The 15,171-nt window shown below is 43.5% G+C and overlaps 1 protein-coding gene and 1 non-coding gene across 4 annotated transcripts in view; one reads left to right on the forward strand and one right to left on the reverse strand.

The window, feature by feature from the left end:
* The window catches only part of LAMA4 (laminin subunit alpha 4), a 142,895-nt gene extending 139,604 nt beyond the window's left edge, over positions 1 to 3,291 (reverse strand). Inside the window, exon 1 of one of the 2 annotated variants that reach the window (XM_030316187.1) lies at positions 3,082 to 3,291. In XM_030316187.1, the coding sequence (XP_030172047.1) occupies positions 3,082 to 3,276 (195 nt within the window). In that variant the 5' untranslated portion in view covers positions 3,277 to 3,291. The remainder of the gene's footprint in view (positions 1 to 3,081) is intronic. The other variant, XM_030316188.1, reaches the window with a different exon arrangement.
* Positions 3,179 to 15,171, forward strand: part of LOC115514302 — a 75,080-nt gene continuing 63,087 nt past the window's right edge. For both annotated transcript variants that reach the window (XR_003968933.1, XR_004343655.1), the window contains exon 1: positions 3,179 to 3,453. This is a non-coding gene — a transcript (uncharacterized LOC115514302). The remainder of the gene's footprint in view (positions 3,454 to 15,171) is intronic.

A 15,171-nucleotide genomic window follows, 5' to 3' on the forward strand; every position in this document is an offset into this window, starting at 1 on the left:
CTGCCTGGTTTTACTTGCTAGAGTGTATATGATAGAATCAAGACTTTCTCTTCTTAAATGTAAAATATTAGAACATTGAATATGCTTTTTTGAAACCACCCCATCACCCTTTTGCCCATCCTACTGAGAAACACTGCTCTCACCATAAACTCAGCAGTGGTGAACGTGGGAAATTGCCTGTGAAAAAGCAGAAGGTGGGGAAATCCTACCAAATTAGCACCCATGGTTGCTCCTCTTTTCAAACCCTGTATCCTGGGGGAAGCTTGGGCTTGTTTGAGAAGGAAAGGAGGGACTTTCTTTCTTGGTCAGCCCATGCTCCTCATCCTTTTATTCAGTGTGTATTTCATGTCATTGAACCCCTAACTCACACTGGGCACCAGTGTGCCAGAGTCTGGAGTCCTCTGTTGAGTGCCAAGGACCCAGGGGTGGAGAGGGCACAAGCCTTGCTGTCTATCGAAGATCTTTGGAGCGCCATCAGCCAAGCCCTCCCACTGCTGTATGCTTGCCTTAGTATATTTTCCTTCCGCCCCTTGAAGGAAAATTGAGGAATAACCATTCATATAAATCCAAGTGAAGTAAAATGAATGTATTTTTAGAATATCCCTCCATCTACATCTCAAACCTCCTACAAATAACGTATCACATATGTCCACGGTCTCTTTCTCTCTCCGTCTATAGATGTAAATACAATCTCCTTAACCAGTCAGTAGAATGGTTGCACCATATTATTAAATTTCCAGAATGTATTTGGTTTACTGGCTATAAAGAGCATGGGAAATCTGAATGGTGGGGCATTGGGATTGCCACGGGACCAGAAAGGAACTGGAGGTATTATGTGAAACTAGGCAGTGGGAATGTAATTACTCCAATCCCACACTTTTTACATCATATACTTTGACACTTCTGGAATGACTAATAGCTTCTTTCTGTTTCCCTAAACCAAAAGACTGAATTGGCATTCTGAACCTATTGGACTCTGACAGTATTACACATTTAACTCACTATAGGATATTCTTTCTGGTAGGAAAGATATAGACAAACAGACATACAGCAATATTAAGTAAAATAGCGCCATAAAAATAATGTTCTGAGAAATATTCCCAAACAAGGGTTTCTTTTAATTCAATCGTCTACATATTTTATACTATTAATAACAAGACTTAGCATGTATACAGCATTAATACCATATCAGGTACTGTGTTAAGCATTCTGTCTGTATATTTTATCTAATTCCATCACAGTAACTCTAGGAAGTATGAAGTAGGCATCAATAACTTCTTTAAGCCTTGGTCTCTTTCTGTGTAATTGGGCATCTGGAATTTGCCTAAGGTAAGGAGGAGGTAAGCTGAAATTTGAACTTGGGACCATCAGACTGCAGAGCCTGCAATCCCAAAACACTCTGCTGTGCTGCCTTCCTATTATTTCACTGAGCACATGAGTATATAAGAAATTCCTCAGAGTCTCAGCAATAGATTTAAGGTTCCCTAAAAATCAAATAATTATTTTCTTACTTTCTGTGGGGTAAGAGTTACAAAAAGGTATGTGTGCCCATCTCTTTAAAATTAGTGGACAGAAATACAGAAGGTTTAGGTAAATTTGAGTTTCAGGTAAACAATAAATAATTTTTACTGTAAATACATCCCATGCAACATTTGAGACATAAACAAAAACATTTATTTGTTGCTATCTGAAACTCAAATTTAATTCGATGTCTTGTATTTTATCTGGCAACTCTGCCCCTAAGCATTTTGTTCTGAGACTTTCCACGCTCAAAGCAACAGGTGGAAATGCTTCCCAGGGGTTAATCCCAAGCCCGTGGAGACGCAATGCCTTCCCGTTGCACGGTGTCTATCTTGGCCCGGCTTCTCCCCAGGTCTGGGGAGCACAAAGCTGAGCAGAAGCCAGCTGTGCCCCACTCTTTCCTATAGAGGTTATTTTTTGAACCACAATGGGAGGTTGGTATGCTCTGGCCCTACACACACCCCCCCTCCTTTTTTGGGGGGTGTGAGTGGGGCTCACTCCTGGAGACGGACCATCTCCATGCACCTTATTTTAGTAGTAATAATAACTATAGTTATACTAACAATTAGTAGAATTAGTTGCAATAATCCCAGACTTTGGTGCTGTTAGAAATGATGTCAATCTATATAAATGCTTTGGTTCTATAGTTGCTGTAACCATAGCTGTAGCACGTGTGTGTGTGTGTGTGCGCGCGCGTGTGTGCGCGCGCGGTGTTAGGTCAATTGCTCCTTCCTTTCCCATGAACTTAGGTGACTTCATTTTCCTCCTACTTAACATCTCCCACGCACTGGACATGCCCTTGTCGTCTTGGCTCAAGGGACTCTTAAATCACTTACTCTGGATTCATCCTCCTTTACCCAATTTCTACTTTCTGGTTATGCTTTCAACATAAAAGCTATTGCAAGGTACTCAAACAGCAGCTCTCTGCATAAACATATCACCAGTAGCACATCCCAATCATTTTAACTTTGGGGATGGGGCTTGATTTCCATCACAACTTTTTGCTTCTGGAACATAATGGCTCCTATCTACTTAAGGCATCTGCTCGGCAGTTTCCCAACAGATTCTTTAGTATCCCATCACCCTCAGCCGCTCAGTCCCTCTCCCCTGTTGGAGAGGACCTTCTGCTTGATTTGTGACAAAAAGATTGGCCCCGCGGTATTGTTCCCACTGTCCCAACATCTCAGAAGAGCAGGAAGCCGGGGACAGGGCACACACTTTAAGTAACCCTCCTGGGACACACAAGTGGCAGAAAGTCGCAGAAGCGCCACGGCAGCTCCAGGTGAGAATCCAAGCAGACCGGCTCCCAGTACACGGAGCACATGGCACTTTTGCTAGTTGGAACAGTGCCGGGTTCCAAAGCCTCAACTCACAACTCGCGACGCCCAAATCCCACTGACAAAGTAAAACTCTTCAACAGGGTGCAGGTGAAACTCTGAGGGATGGGGGAGGGGAGGAGGTGGGGGCGGGGGGGGGAGAGAGACGGACGGGAGCGTGGCACCCACAGCCCGCGGGGCTCAGGTGCCCCGGGGCGGGGTGACAAGGGCAGGGACACCGTACCTCGGCAGCGGGCGGCAGCCTTCCGGGAGCCACGCGGGGCTCGCTCGCCTCGGGCGGGTCCAGTCTGCCGACCGCTGAGCTCCCTTCAATGTCAAAAGGAAAAGCGCTGTCGTCCCCGGCCGCGGCGGCCGCGCAGGCAGCGCCCCAGAGGAGCCAGAGCCTCAGGACGGGGCGCCAGGCTGAGCTCACGGCCATCTCTCCGCTGCCATCCAGCAGGGCGCTGCGTGGGGCTCGGCGGCTGTGCGTCCTCGTCGGTGCCCCCGTGGGGCGGCGGTGCCTCGCGTGCATTACCTTCTCGGCCCCCGCCTTGTCCGGATGTGGGAAGTCAAGGCGGCCCGACGCGCAACTTAGTGAAAAAGGCACAGCGAGAGGGTGAGCGGGAGCCCTCCTTCCCCCCTTGTCTCTCCTCTTTCCTTCTTCCCCCTCGGTTGGCTCTCGCACTTTCTCTCCCGCTTTCTCTCTCCCCAGAGGCTCTGGCTGAGGGGCGTCCAGATGGAGGCAGCTTAAGGCTGAGCACCAAAAGGAGGACGGGGTTAGGGCGAGCCCCGCCGGCCACCTCCTGTCCCGGGCGGGTGGGGTCTGCGGGCTGCGCTGCCCTGCCTTCCTCCCCACATCCATTCTCACCACTCCCTTTTTACCTTCCACTTCCAGGCCCTCCCACTCCAAACGGCATTTCACACAGGGAGCTCGGGCCTTTCCCTGGCCTGCCCTCCCCGCGCGCTCTCAGTTTGGAGCCCCTCCAAGGGACCCCCATGAATATTCAGCCTTTGTGATCGCTTCCTCACATCTTTTATTTATTTAGCCAAGGTGCTCGGTGTCTTATCTGTATTTATGCAGATCTTTTATGTGACCCCCGAGTTTGCGGGCAAGTGAGGGGGGAAAGGGATTCCAGGGGTAGGGGCAGGAGCCAGAGAGGTGCGGCTTGTCAGACGGCAGAGGGGGAGGGCACCCACTTTCTGGAGCAAGGTTTCTCATTTTCTAAAGATGGAAGGCTGCAGTCTTTGAGCTATCTTCATTGAGACTTGCTGGCCACCCATCCTCCTCCTGACAGTCCTCACCCAGAGGGCTTGGGAGAAGAATATCTTTTACTGCGGGGCTGGAAAATGACTTTATTACGCAAATGCATGAACTTTTATTTACAAAGAACATCTTGTTTTCATCCTCAAGAGGTGCTTTGTAAGGGGTCTGGAACAAGGCTTACAGTGTATGAGCCTGTCAAATATACTGCCCACAGCCCTGGCCTCTTCCTCTAGGCCTGTAATCTCATGCCTGCTGCATCCCTGTGAGTCATGTAACCTTTCTAGGACTTTGGGCGAAGTGGGCCAAAATTGTGCCAGGCGCCCTGTGGATGGGTCAGTGGTCACTGCAGCCGCTAGGTACCTTTGCTTACACTGGCTTCAGAAAGGAACTCTAAGCATTCCCACAAGACATGTCCATGGCTTTAAAAGGATTAGATGAAGCAACCATAAAACGACACCCAAGTAGGTCGCTAGATGCTTGAAATCATCCACAATCGTGGAGTGAAGCATTTTCGTAAAACCTAATCCTTACCTCTGTTTTATAGGACAAAAGCTATTTTATCTAAGCAAAAGCAAAACACCCATTTATTTTGCACCAACTATATGTAATATCTTACATACACCATACTGTGTAATCAGTAATTACATATTACGGCATTAGTAAGCCTCACAGCATTCCTGGAAAATAGGACTTCATTTCCTTTTAAAGAAAAAAAAAAAAAAAAGGAAAGAAAAGAAAAGAAAAGAGGAAAGAAAGGAAAAGGAGGTTCTGAGGGACTAAGACGTTTGCCCAATATCACGCAGCTGGTAGAAAGCTAAGCTAAGGTTTGCACTGGGGCATCACTGATTCCAAAATGATCTTTCACAGCTATACCACCCTGAAACTCATAAAATAGAGGGTATACATTCAGAATAGGAGATATGGCATTCCCATTTTTGGGGTACTTCCTCTGTGCTGAAAAGTTTGCATAAATTATCTCCTTCAATTTCATCTTTACTGTAATCCCATGAGACAGGAATTGTTATATATATTTAGTAATGGGTGAGAGGTACAAGTGCTACTATCTGATGCTAAGGTCATTGATTTTGGACCATAAAGTGATAAGAGACAACAGGGGACAAAGCTGGTAGAAGCAAACAGTTCTCATATATCCCCAAGTGTTTGTAATGTTTTCATTTTAAGATACAAAAGTAGTATTGTCCCGAACCAGTAAGCTAAACTATAATCATCTTCCACATAAACTGGATAACTCGCTAAATTAAGTGAAAGAACTTAAAAATATGTTTGGTTGGTTCTTGGAAACTTATGTTGGGAGGCAAGATGGCTAGAGTCCAAGAGGAAAAGATGATGCTTAATTATCCCGTCCCCATCTCCCTTTAAAAAACCTTAAGGGATAATAAAATAATAACAATAATAACATATGCATCATGTTCTAACTTCAAATACAGACCTCTTCAGTACACAAAAACTGTTCACCTTTGTTTGTTTTATGTCCTGTTCTTCACTGTCAATCAATCACACACTTTTATATGACATAGGCCATGTTCAGTGTATTTGTTCAAGACCCATGAATTTTTATTGTTGGTTAAATATGTGCTTCCCAATCTTCCTCCTCATCTTACTTTTTGCAGATAATATTATTTTTGAGGCAAAACTGCATAATACACAAGATCCTGGGCTCTGTATGAAACAAAATAAAGTTCAAACCGTAGGTCTGTTTACAATTCTGGGAGCTCGGTACACACATAGTCTCTCTGAATGTCAGTTTCTTCACCCGTAAAATGGGATAATGGTGCTTCTTCTACTGAGTTATGAATGAATAGTAAATGAAATAATGCAAATAAAGCATTAACACAGCCTGGCATATAGTCAGTGTCCAATATATACTATTTAGCTCTACCATATTTAAAAACCTTAAAAAAAGAACAGAGTAACTATTTTTAAAGAGGAAAAATAACCACATTTATTTATCCTGTGGCTCGGGTAACCTCCCATTTGCTGAGAATAGCTGTTCACATTTCTGGCTGTTCCGTGGGTCTTCCTCATATTAACCATGAACAAGACAGTCATGGATGACAGAGTAATAGGGCAGAGCAGGCAAGAAGGGAGCATGGCTGACTGTTTCACAGCAAGTTAGGAGCCAGTAGAACAAAGGGAATCATCTCCTCACCAAAGGGCCACCCTCAGACCATCAAAGGCCTAAGGGTGGAAGGATTTTACTCCTGCTACAACGAAAGACAGACAACTGGAGAACTTCTTCAGTGTGGCTGCTTTCTTATCATGACCTTCCCTCCTTGTCTCCTGAGACTGAGGCTGGGTATTTGCCAAATACTTTCATGTTCATTATCTCCCTTGGGACTCCCACCTGCCCCGTGATCAAAGGATTGCTGCTCTATAATCCCTGATGCACAGAAGGGAGCACAGAGGGAGGCGAAGAGGTTAAATGGAAAGGACACTGCACCAGTTAATGCAGAACTAGGGCCCCACACCTTCCGACTTCCAGATCAATGCTTCCCCAACTAGACCTAACTATTTTTAGTTCTGGCAGCAGCAGATCTGGAGGCCTGGAGGCTTTATCAAAAGAAGGTTCTGGAATTCCCTTCTGAGTCCCCTGGTGGGTGCGATTATCAGCAGAGAAATATCAGGGCTGCCCACTCCCTTCAGCACTTGCTTGTTGGGCCTGTCCACAGCATCCAAGGATCTAGCGAGGGTGTTGTTAATGCATCCCATATGCCCTTCTGTAAATAGAAATTCACGTCAGATGCTATTTTGGATTTTTAGGCGCTAATCTTGGACATAATTACACAGGATTGTTGTGGGACTGTGTCCTAGTGACAACGATTTTACAACGAGGTTGGTCAGAGAAGCAGGCGCGAGCTATCACCTGCCATGAGGTCTCTGACAGTCAAGTGGCAGGAAGGAAAGGTGAAGAGTGGTGTCTCCTTTCTGCTGACACCCCTCTCCTCTGGGGCTGCACTTGTCCTCTGTGGATGACCTGGTGACCTGGGGGGAGTCCAGCCATGTGAAGAAGAGCAAGAGCAAGAGGGCTGGGTGAGGGTGGGGACTTCCAAAAGCCATTCTCCCTCCCATTCACTTTCTTAGACTTTTGTTCAGGATGTGGACAGCCTCTGTTATCTATGCTTCCTCTCTGGGCTATGACACTTGTCACAGCCTCACTTGACTTTTAGCATGTGCTTCCTGCATTCTTTCCATCTGTCCTTCCTTCCATCTATTCATCCATCCATCCATCCATCCATCCATCCATCCTTTATTTAGTTATTCATTAATTCATGTAGTCATTTATTTAGCATTTGCCAAACACTTCAATATGGCAGGTTAGATGCTGAGGGTAAAATGATAAAAACATGTCCTGACTCTGAAGGAATTAAGAGCCTGCTGAGGCATTCTTAAGTAGACCCCATGGGGAATGCAAAGTGGTTAACAGGAATTCAAAGGGAAAGTCCAGACAAGCTGCTAAGAAACCACGTAGAACAAGCCCCTTGCGGGGACTTCGCTGGCCGGAAGAAGGGGGCAGCTGTCCTGAGTCCTCAGTGATGAGAGGAGGGGAAACCCGCATTTGCAGAGGTACAAACACATCGGAGACATGCTGCCACAGGAAGGGTGAAAGAGTCATGGCATCTTGGAGGCTCTTTGAGTGCCTGTTCATGGCCACAGTCATTACCTGCAAGACCTGGGCCAGCTTGAGTGAGAAGAAAGCTTCCCAGCCTCTTCTGGGTCTCTCAACTTGCCCCAGGCTCTAGGCTGCACTGGGGTCCTCCCCAAATGCAAATCTGAACCCTCTGAGGGGCTTTTCACAGTCACATTTGTGTCCTGAACAAAAGCCTGAGGAAACCAATGGGAGGAAGAACAACTTCTTATAAGTTAATAAAAGGTTTGCATTTCATTGTGGTAAGAACTTAATAGGAGAAGTACCCTCTTAACTGGTTTTCAATGTACAATCACCATATGGTACAATGTCACAGAGGGAAGAATGACTCTTAGAAGGCCCCGCCCTCCCCCACCCAGCTCCCTTGCCCTGGCTTCTTCTCATGTGGCTGGACTCCCACCTGAGTCATCCACAGGGAAGCCCAGCCCAAGAGGAGAGGGGTGCTGGCAGAAAAGAGACCTCATCCTCCACCTTTCCTTCCTGCCACCTCACTCTCAGAGACCTCATGGCAGGTGATAGCTGGCATGTGCTTCTCTGACCGACCTCATCACAAAATTGTTGTCAATTTTAAAATTTTAAGTGAAGAAACTTTAGCCCAGGAATGACATAATCACAGTTGCATTTAAAGAATTTAAAATGTAGCGGATATAATTATAGTCAAATTGGAAATTACAGGTATGGAAAAAAAAAAGAGGAAGAGGTGGTCACCAGGAATTACCTCTCTGGGGTAATGACTTAAAACACTGGAAATGTTTGGGTGCAAATACCTTCCGACTTGTTGCATCTATACCGATACATTCCGTGCCTTTAAATATTTACATATTCCATTTTATATATGTTTTGCATGTGTATAACATATATTTTATATATCCACTTTATATATCCTATTTTTTCATACAAAAATGAATCAAGGGGCGTGTGGTTGAACATCCGGCTTTGGCTCAGGTCATGATCTCATGGTTCGTGGGTTTGAGCCCCGTGTCGGGCTCTGTGCTGACAGCTCAGAGCTTGGAGCCTACTTTGGATTCTGTGTCCCCCTCACTCTCTGCCCCTCCTCCACTCATGCTCTGTCTCTGTCCCTCAAAAATGAATAAATGTTAAAAAAATTTTTTAAAAAGAACAAAAATGAATCAAAATGTACATAGTATTTTAAAAAAAAATTTTTAATGTTTTTATTTATTTTTGAGAGAGAGAGAGAGAGAGACAGAGAGAGCATGAGCAGGGGAGGGGCAGGGAGAGAGGGAGACACAGAATCTGAAGCAGGCTCCAGGCTCTACACTGTCAGCTCAGAGCCCGACGTGGGGCTCGAACTCATGGACTGTAAGATCATGATCTGAGCTGAAGCTGGGTGCTTAACCTACCGAGCCACCCAGGCACCCCTGTACATAGTGTTTTTAAGCTTTTACTCCATGTCAGTGTAACCTTAATATGCTACTGTGAGGAACTTCTTGTGTTCAGATTTGCACTGGGGGAAGATTCTCAAGTATGCATGGGATCATGAGTAGAGGGCATCACTGAGAGACCAGTAGGACCACTGGCACTGGCTCTGTATGCTCCAAGTGCCTAGACCCTGTAGGGGAGAGGAGGGACCAGGTTACACTGGGGAATGATAACAGTGATGAGGACATCCTGATCCGAGTGGTTCAGCCTGATGGAGAAACAGGTGAAACCAACGGATGAGGGAGAACGGTCCTCACAAGGATTATCGACCACCGTGGCTGTGGTCATCACTTAGGTCCACTGGGATAATTACTTCATTAGGTGAAAGGGAAACGATTGCTGCTCAGCGGTAACGCAATCAACTGAGAACAGAGGTGTCAACATCCATTTGCTCAGTGATGAGATCAATATAAAATAGGAGCTCCTGGGACTTGATAATGAAATGAGACAGTTAAGGAGAATTGAGCACCATTCAAAAGAGGATACCCAAGAAACTGGGTTTTTGTGTCCCTGCACCCATCCCAACCCAAGCACCACAAAGGGAAGAGAACTTTCCTTAAGAGAAGGATGGCTGTCACCATGGTGAGTGTATAATCAGGGTGGGGGTAGTTAAAACGTGTTCTAACCTGCTTTGAGTGGTGGCAGAAACCGGTCTGTAAGAGTCTAACCTGAAAGCTCTATATAATCTAGCTCTGTATCCCTTGCATTATCCTCTAGAAAATGCATGCTGGGCATGCTCACTTTGGGAATTTAACCGTTGTTGGAAAAAATGCCAGAACTGGAGCGTAACTATAATAATGTCTCAAATTTGCACTGTGCTTTACAGTTTGGGATTGAAATACAGTTGTTGCTTCTCTAACAAGTGAGAAACTGACCCGGTTCTAAAACTTCAAATGTACAGATTTAGACCTTTAGGAGAAAGATTCTCAAATTATTGTCTACCACATATGTTAGGTGGCCTGCATATTTAACACTCTAAATAAGATTTAACACTCTAAATGAGATTTATGCATCATTCATTCATTCAACAAATATTTTGAAAAAGTCTGCTTTGCAATTGGCCCTTGTCTTGGCTCTGAGGATAGGGCAAAGTAGAAATCAAGCAAAAATTTCTGCCTTCAGGAAGTTTACATTCTAATGGAGGCAAGAGTAGGAGAGAGAGAATCAACAATGAAGCAAGAGAAACACGGATGCATGGGATACAGTGTGTCAAATCGAAAGTGCTATGGGGAAAAATAAGCAGGGTAAGGGGGGTAGAGAGTGCAGGTGGCAGCAGGTGGAAGGTGCTTGCCTTGTTGAGAAAGAGGCTAGAATAAAGTGGTATAGGCAGAGTGGCTGGAAATAAAGTCAGAAATTTAAGGGGCTGTGTGGGATGGATTATGTAGGACCATCAAAATAGTTGTAAAGACTTTGGCTTCTACCCTAGTGGTTTGGAAAGTATTTGGAGGGTTCTGTGTATTGAAACAACATGACAGGACACATTTTGCCTGCCATACGGGAATGAGGGTAGAAGGAAACGATGAAGGAGGAGCCAGGGAGACCATTTAGAGGCTGTTGCAACAATTCAGGTGAGGGACAACGGGGACTTGGTCCATAATGTTAGCATTAGAGGTGAGAGGTCATCAAATTCTGGATTTGTTTTGAATGTACAACCAGTGAAATTTTCTGGATATGGGGAATGAAAGTAAGAAAGGACTCCATCTTTTTGGCCTGAGCAGACTTGAATGATTGATTTGTCATTATTAAATGGGAAGGAAGAACCATTTGGAAGAATGGAGATGATGAAGAGATTAGTGTGGGATAAAATTTTTTTTTAGATGCCTCTTAGATCAGATTCTTAACACTCTCTTCTTTTTCTTAAAGAACTGTTTTAAAAACATACACTCAGTGCATAATACATACTACACAAAGCACACACTGTCTTCTTTTTGGGATCTACTAGGACAAGGCACTGTGAATAACACTATATAGTAACCTTATAGTCTAACGAGGGAGGGTTACAGCATGCAGGTATCAGCAGCGCCTATAATTTGAGTCAGTAGGTGTTCAAGATGGGTACAAATCTATTGCTCTTGGGGATCAAATAAAGCAGGAAGGGATACTTTGAGCTCAGTGAGAAGAGAAAACATTATAGATTGGACCCGGATCTCCACACAAGTATAAGAATTAGGTATGGGAAGATGAGTGGAGAAAGGGTGTGGAGAAGGGACTTTCAGGCAAATGGAACAGCAGAGACGCAGGGATAGGAATGGGGAATCACATGCAAATTTAGGTAAGAGAAAGGGCAGATTAGCTAAAGAACTGTGCAAAGTTTGTTTGGGTGGATAATGAGAGATACTATAGAATAGATAGGTATGGATCTGATCACTAGCTTACTACTAGAAGAGAGAGATAGGATCACAGGGGAGCTAAGAAGGGTTAATCTGATAGCCATGAGGAGGGTGCACTGGAGTGGAGAGACAGGAGCCCAGGGGACAAGCTGAAGACTGTTGCGATAACAGTATAGGCCTCAGGTGATGCCCAGAATAAATCTTATGAACCGTCACTGTGTTCCCTGAACACAACTCCTCACTCCTGGGACAATCCACATGCAACCCAGACATCTCAATTTGTAAAACCAATATTTCCTTGAAGCTGAGATGGATTTTAGCTTGAATGGAGTCAGCCCCTCCCTACTGGAGGGAGAGGATAGGCCAGGAAAGAGAGCAATGTTTGACATCGTGTTTGCAAGCCAACACAACACTGTCACTGAAGCCACAGTACATCGGCTCTTGTGCCAGTGGAAGATGTCAAGTGACAGTAATTCCTATGAGAACGTCTACCCATCATATACTTCGTCCTTTGGTAAAGTTCATTAATTACTGGCCCGGGTCTACTTGGACTATTTTGACTACTTCCAAATAACTCATGAATGTTTTTCTCCTTTCTTTTCTCTCTCAGTCTTGCTTTCTTTCCTTTTTTTTCCCCCTTCTTCTTCTTTGTCCTCACTTCTTTTCTCAAAAGTCCCACACTGACTTTAATTACATTTATCTCAGGCTAGGTGCATAACTTATTTTATTTAATAAAAAGATAGAGGTGCCTGGCTGGCTCAGTCAGTAAAGCAAGCGGCTCTTGATCTTGGGATTGTAAGTTCGAGCCCCACACTGGGTGTAGACATTACTTAAAAAAAGAAAATATGTTTAAAAATAATAAAAAGATAGTATTTCCAGGGTATCTGTCTGGCTCAGTTGAAAGAACTTGGGACTCTTGATCTCGGGGTGGTGAGTTGGAGACCCACATTGGGTGTAGAGATTACTAAAATAAATAAATAAACTAGAAAAAAAGATAATCTTTTCTATTAAATCAGCTCTCAAGGCCTTTTTTTCCTTTTTAATAATTAAAAAGAAATATATGTAATACATATATAAAAACAAACAGTTATGATATTTGGGACTGTAGTCCATGTAGTTCTTTACTAATAAAATAACCCATGAACATAGGTTATCACCTTTAAATATAGCCAAATTTCTCTATCAAGATTTTAGACTAGTTCTTACCCTGACATCACTGGGACCCTAGAAATGATGATGGGAACTCTAGCGGACATTAAGAGACTCTTGGTAACAACTCTTGTTTTCCATGGAGCATTCACACCTCTTCCACACAGTACTTGTGTTAGTGTCTCATTGTTCTAGGTGTGGGGTATTTGGATCAGATTAAAATTAACAGTGGGATCCTATCCCATAGTGGAGTATAATTATAGGGTCAGAGATGGTCATATGACCAACAGGCCAATCGCATGGAAGGAGAGGTTTGCTAGGGTCTTCTGGAAAGAGGTTTTCTCGCTTCTTTTGGAGACAGCTTCTAGAGGTGGGCAGCTTTTTTCTCTTGCATGTGGCAGGTAGACTTTGTTCCCCTGGAGTCATTGGCAGTCCCAAAGGAAGCCACTTGTAACAAAAGAAGCCACAGAAAGCAGATTGAAAAGTGGAATAAAATGGGTCTTAGAAGGTGTTGTTTAGGTGTGAAATCAAATTGACCTCTGAACTTTCAATTTCATGGGCCAAGAAATACTTTTATTGCCAATTTGAGTTAGATTTTCTCTTACTGACTCCCAAAAGGATTCTGATATGAGAACAGTAGGAATTTGAGAAACATAGGATTTTTTAAAAAAAATTTTTAAACGTTTATTTATTTTTGAGAAGAGAGAGACAGAGCATGAGTGGGGGAGGAGAGAGAAAGAGGGAGACACAGAATCTGAAACAGGCTCCAGGCCCTGAGCTGTCAGCACAGAGCCTGTCGCGGGGCTTGAACTCATGGACAGCAAGATCATGACCTGAGCTGAAGTCGGACGCTTAACCAACTGAGCCACCCAGGCGCCCCAAGAAGCATATGATTTTGAAAGACTGTGATGACCATATCAGTGAGAAGTAAAACATGCTGTTTTGCAGAGTAAGGATGTTAGTCTTCTGGAAGAAGTCATCATAAAAGCAAAATTTATATATGGATATATTGTTTTTCCATAAATTTTCTAGTATGTAGATATTTATTAAAAGAGAAATTAGATGCAGTTGTTAAGAAGCCTGTCTATAGATTCAGATTGTCTGTTTGTGTCCCTCTATTTTCCTACTTAACCTGCTGTGTGATCTTGGCCAACGATTTCATTCTCAAAGCCTCAGCTGCCACATCTGTAAAGTGCGAAGTGTAACTGTCTCATGAGGTCTTTGTGAGGGTCAAATAACACAATGTACATAAATTTCCCAGAAAAGCACTTGGCGCATAGTGAGCACTCAATAAACTTTAGCTGCTATTATTGTTACTAATAGTACTAATATTACTACTGTTATTATAGAACTAATGTCTTCTGGAGAAAACTAGAAGACAGAAATAGGCTAATGATTACACAGTGAATAGAACTCTTTGTTATCTACAGAATAATTCAATAAATATTTTTCACTTTCAGTAATTTTAATATCTGGAAGCTATAACTTAATTACAGAAGCTTCATTATCAGTGTCGTACTTAACATTTGTTAACCCTTCTCATGGAGGCTGCTACTCAGGGTAACAATGGTTCTGGTCTCATTACTGAGCTAAGACAACATCTAGCCCTTCATTACTAGTCCCATCTTAATCCTTAGCCCCATCCAGATAATTCATGGCTCCAACTACTCCATCCTCAATTACTTGACTCTTTTAGTCCAAAGTGATTTCAATATAAATCATGTCCTTAGTGGACTTAGTTCTCTATTTGAATTTTCATTTGTAGACTCAGACATGGTTAAACTCCCTAGGATTAGGTGACTAGAAGTGAACAGGCTTTTCTAGAGAATTAGACCATAATTTAGGGGACAGTTTCCTGTCTGGTATTCTCAGGCATTTAAATTCAGACTGTAATTACTGAAGGTTTTTAGAATTATGGAATTTTTACACTGGTTTTCACTTTCCATCATTTAGAGCATGCAGAATGCTGTCACCTACAGCATCTGAAGCAATTCTGACAACCCTGTGGGGTAAGCACCATCATCCATCCAACTTGAAACTGACAGAGATGGAAATATCAGTGAGAAGCTTGATCTGCAAGCTCCTCAGCCTGGTGTAATTTCTTCCCATCCCATCTAGCTCCCCAAGTCATCTGTCTTTGACATTTTTGACTTGTACAACCCAAATTAAGTCATAGCTGAGCAGCAAGCACATAAAAAGAGCAGCATTCAAGATTATGCCCATCAGATTTTGAAAAAGAAAATCACTTATTATCATTCTTAAATTAAAACTTATTAAAAATGAAAATACCAATGACAAAATAATTGATTATGCGGTAGGAGGAGAGAGGGAGCACATCTTTGGAAGGAGACACATTTCATCATTAAATGACTGAATGAAACTGAAGGCTTAGTCTCCCTTTCTTTATGTGAGTACAGACTACCTAAGGACTGGGTTTGCCATGGCTCACACTTGTATTCTTCTTCTGGGTGAATATGATTATGT

Source organism: Lynx canadensis, chromosome B2 (assembly GCF_007474595.2).
Source record: "Lynx canadensis isolate LIC74 chromosome B2, mLynCan4.pri.v2, whole genome shotgun sequence".
Lineage (NCBI taxonomy): Eukaryota > Metazoa > Chordata > Mammalia > Carnivora > Felidae > Lynx > Lynx canadensis.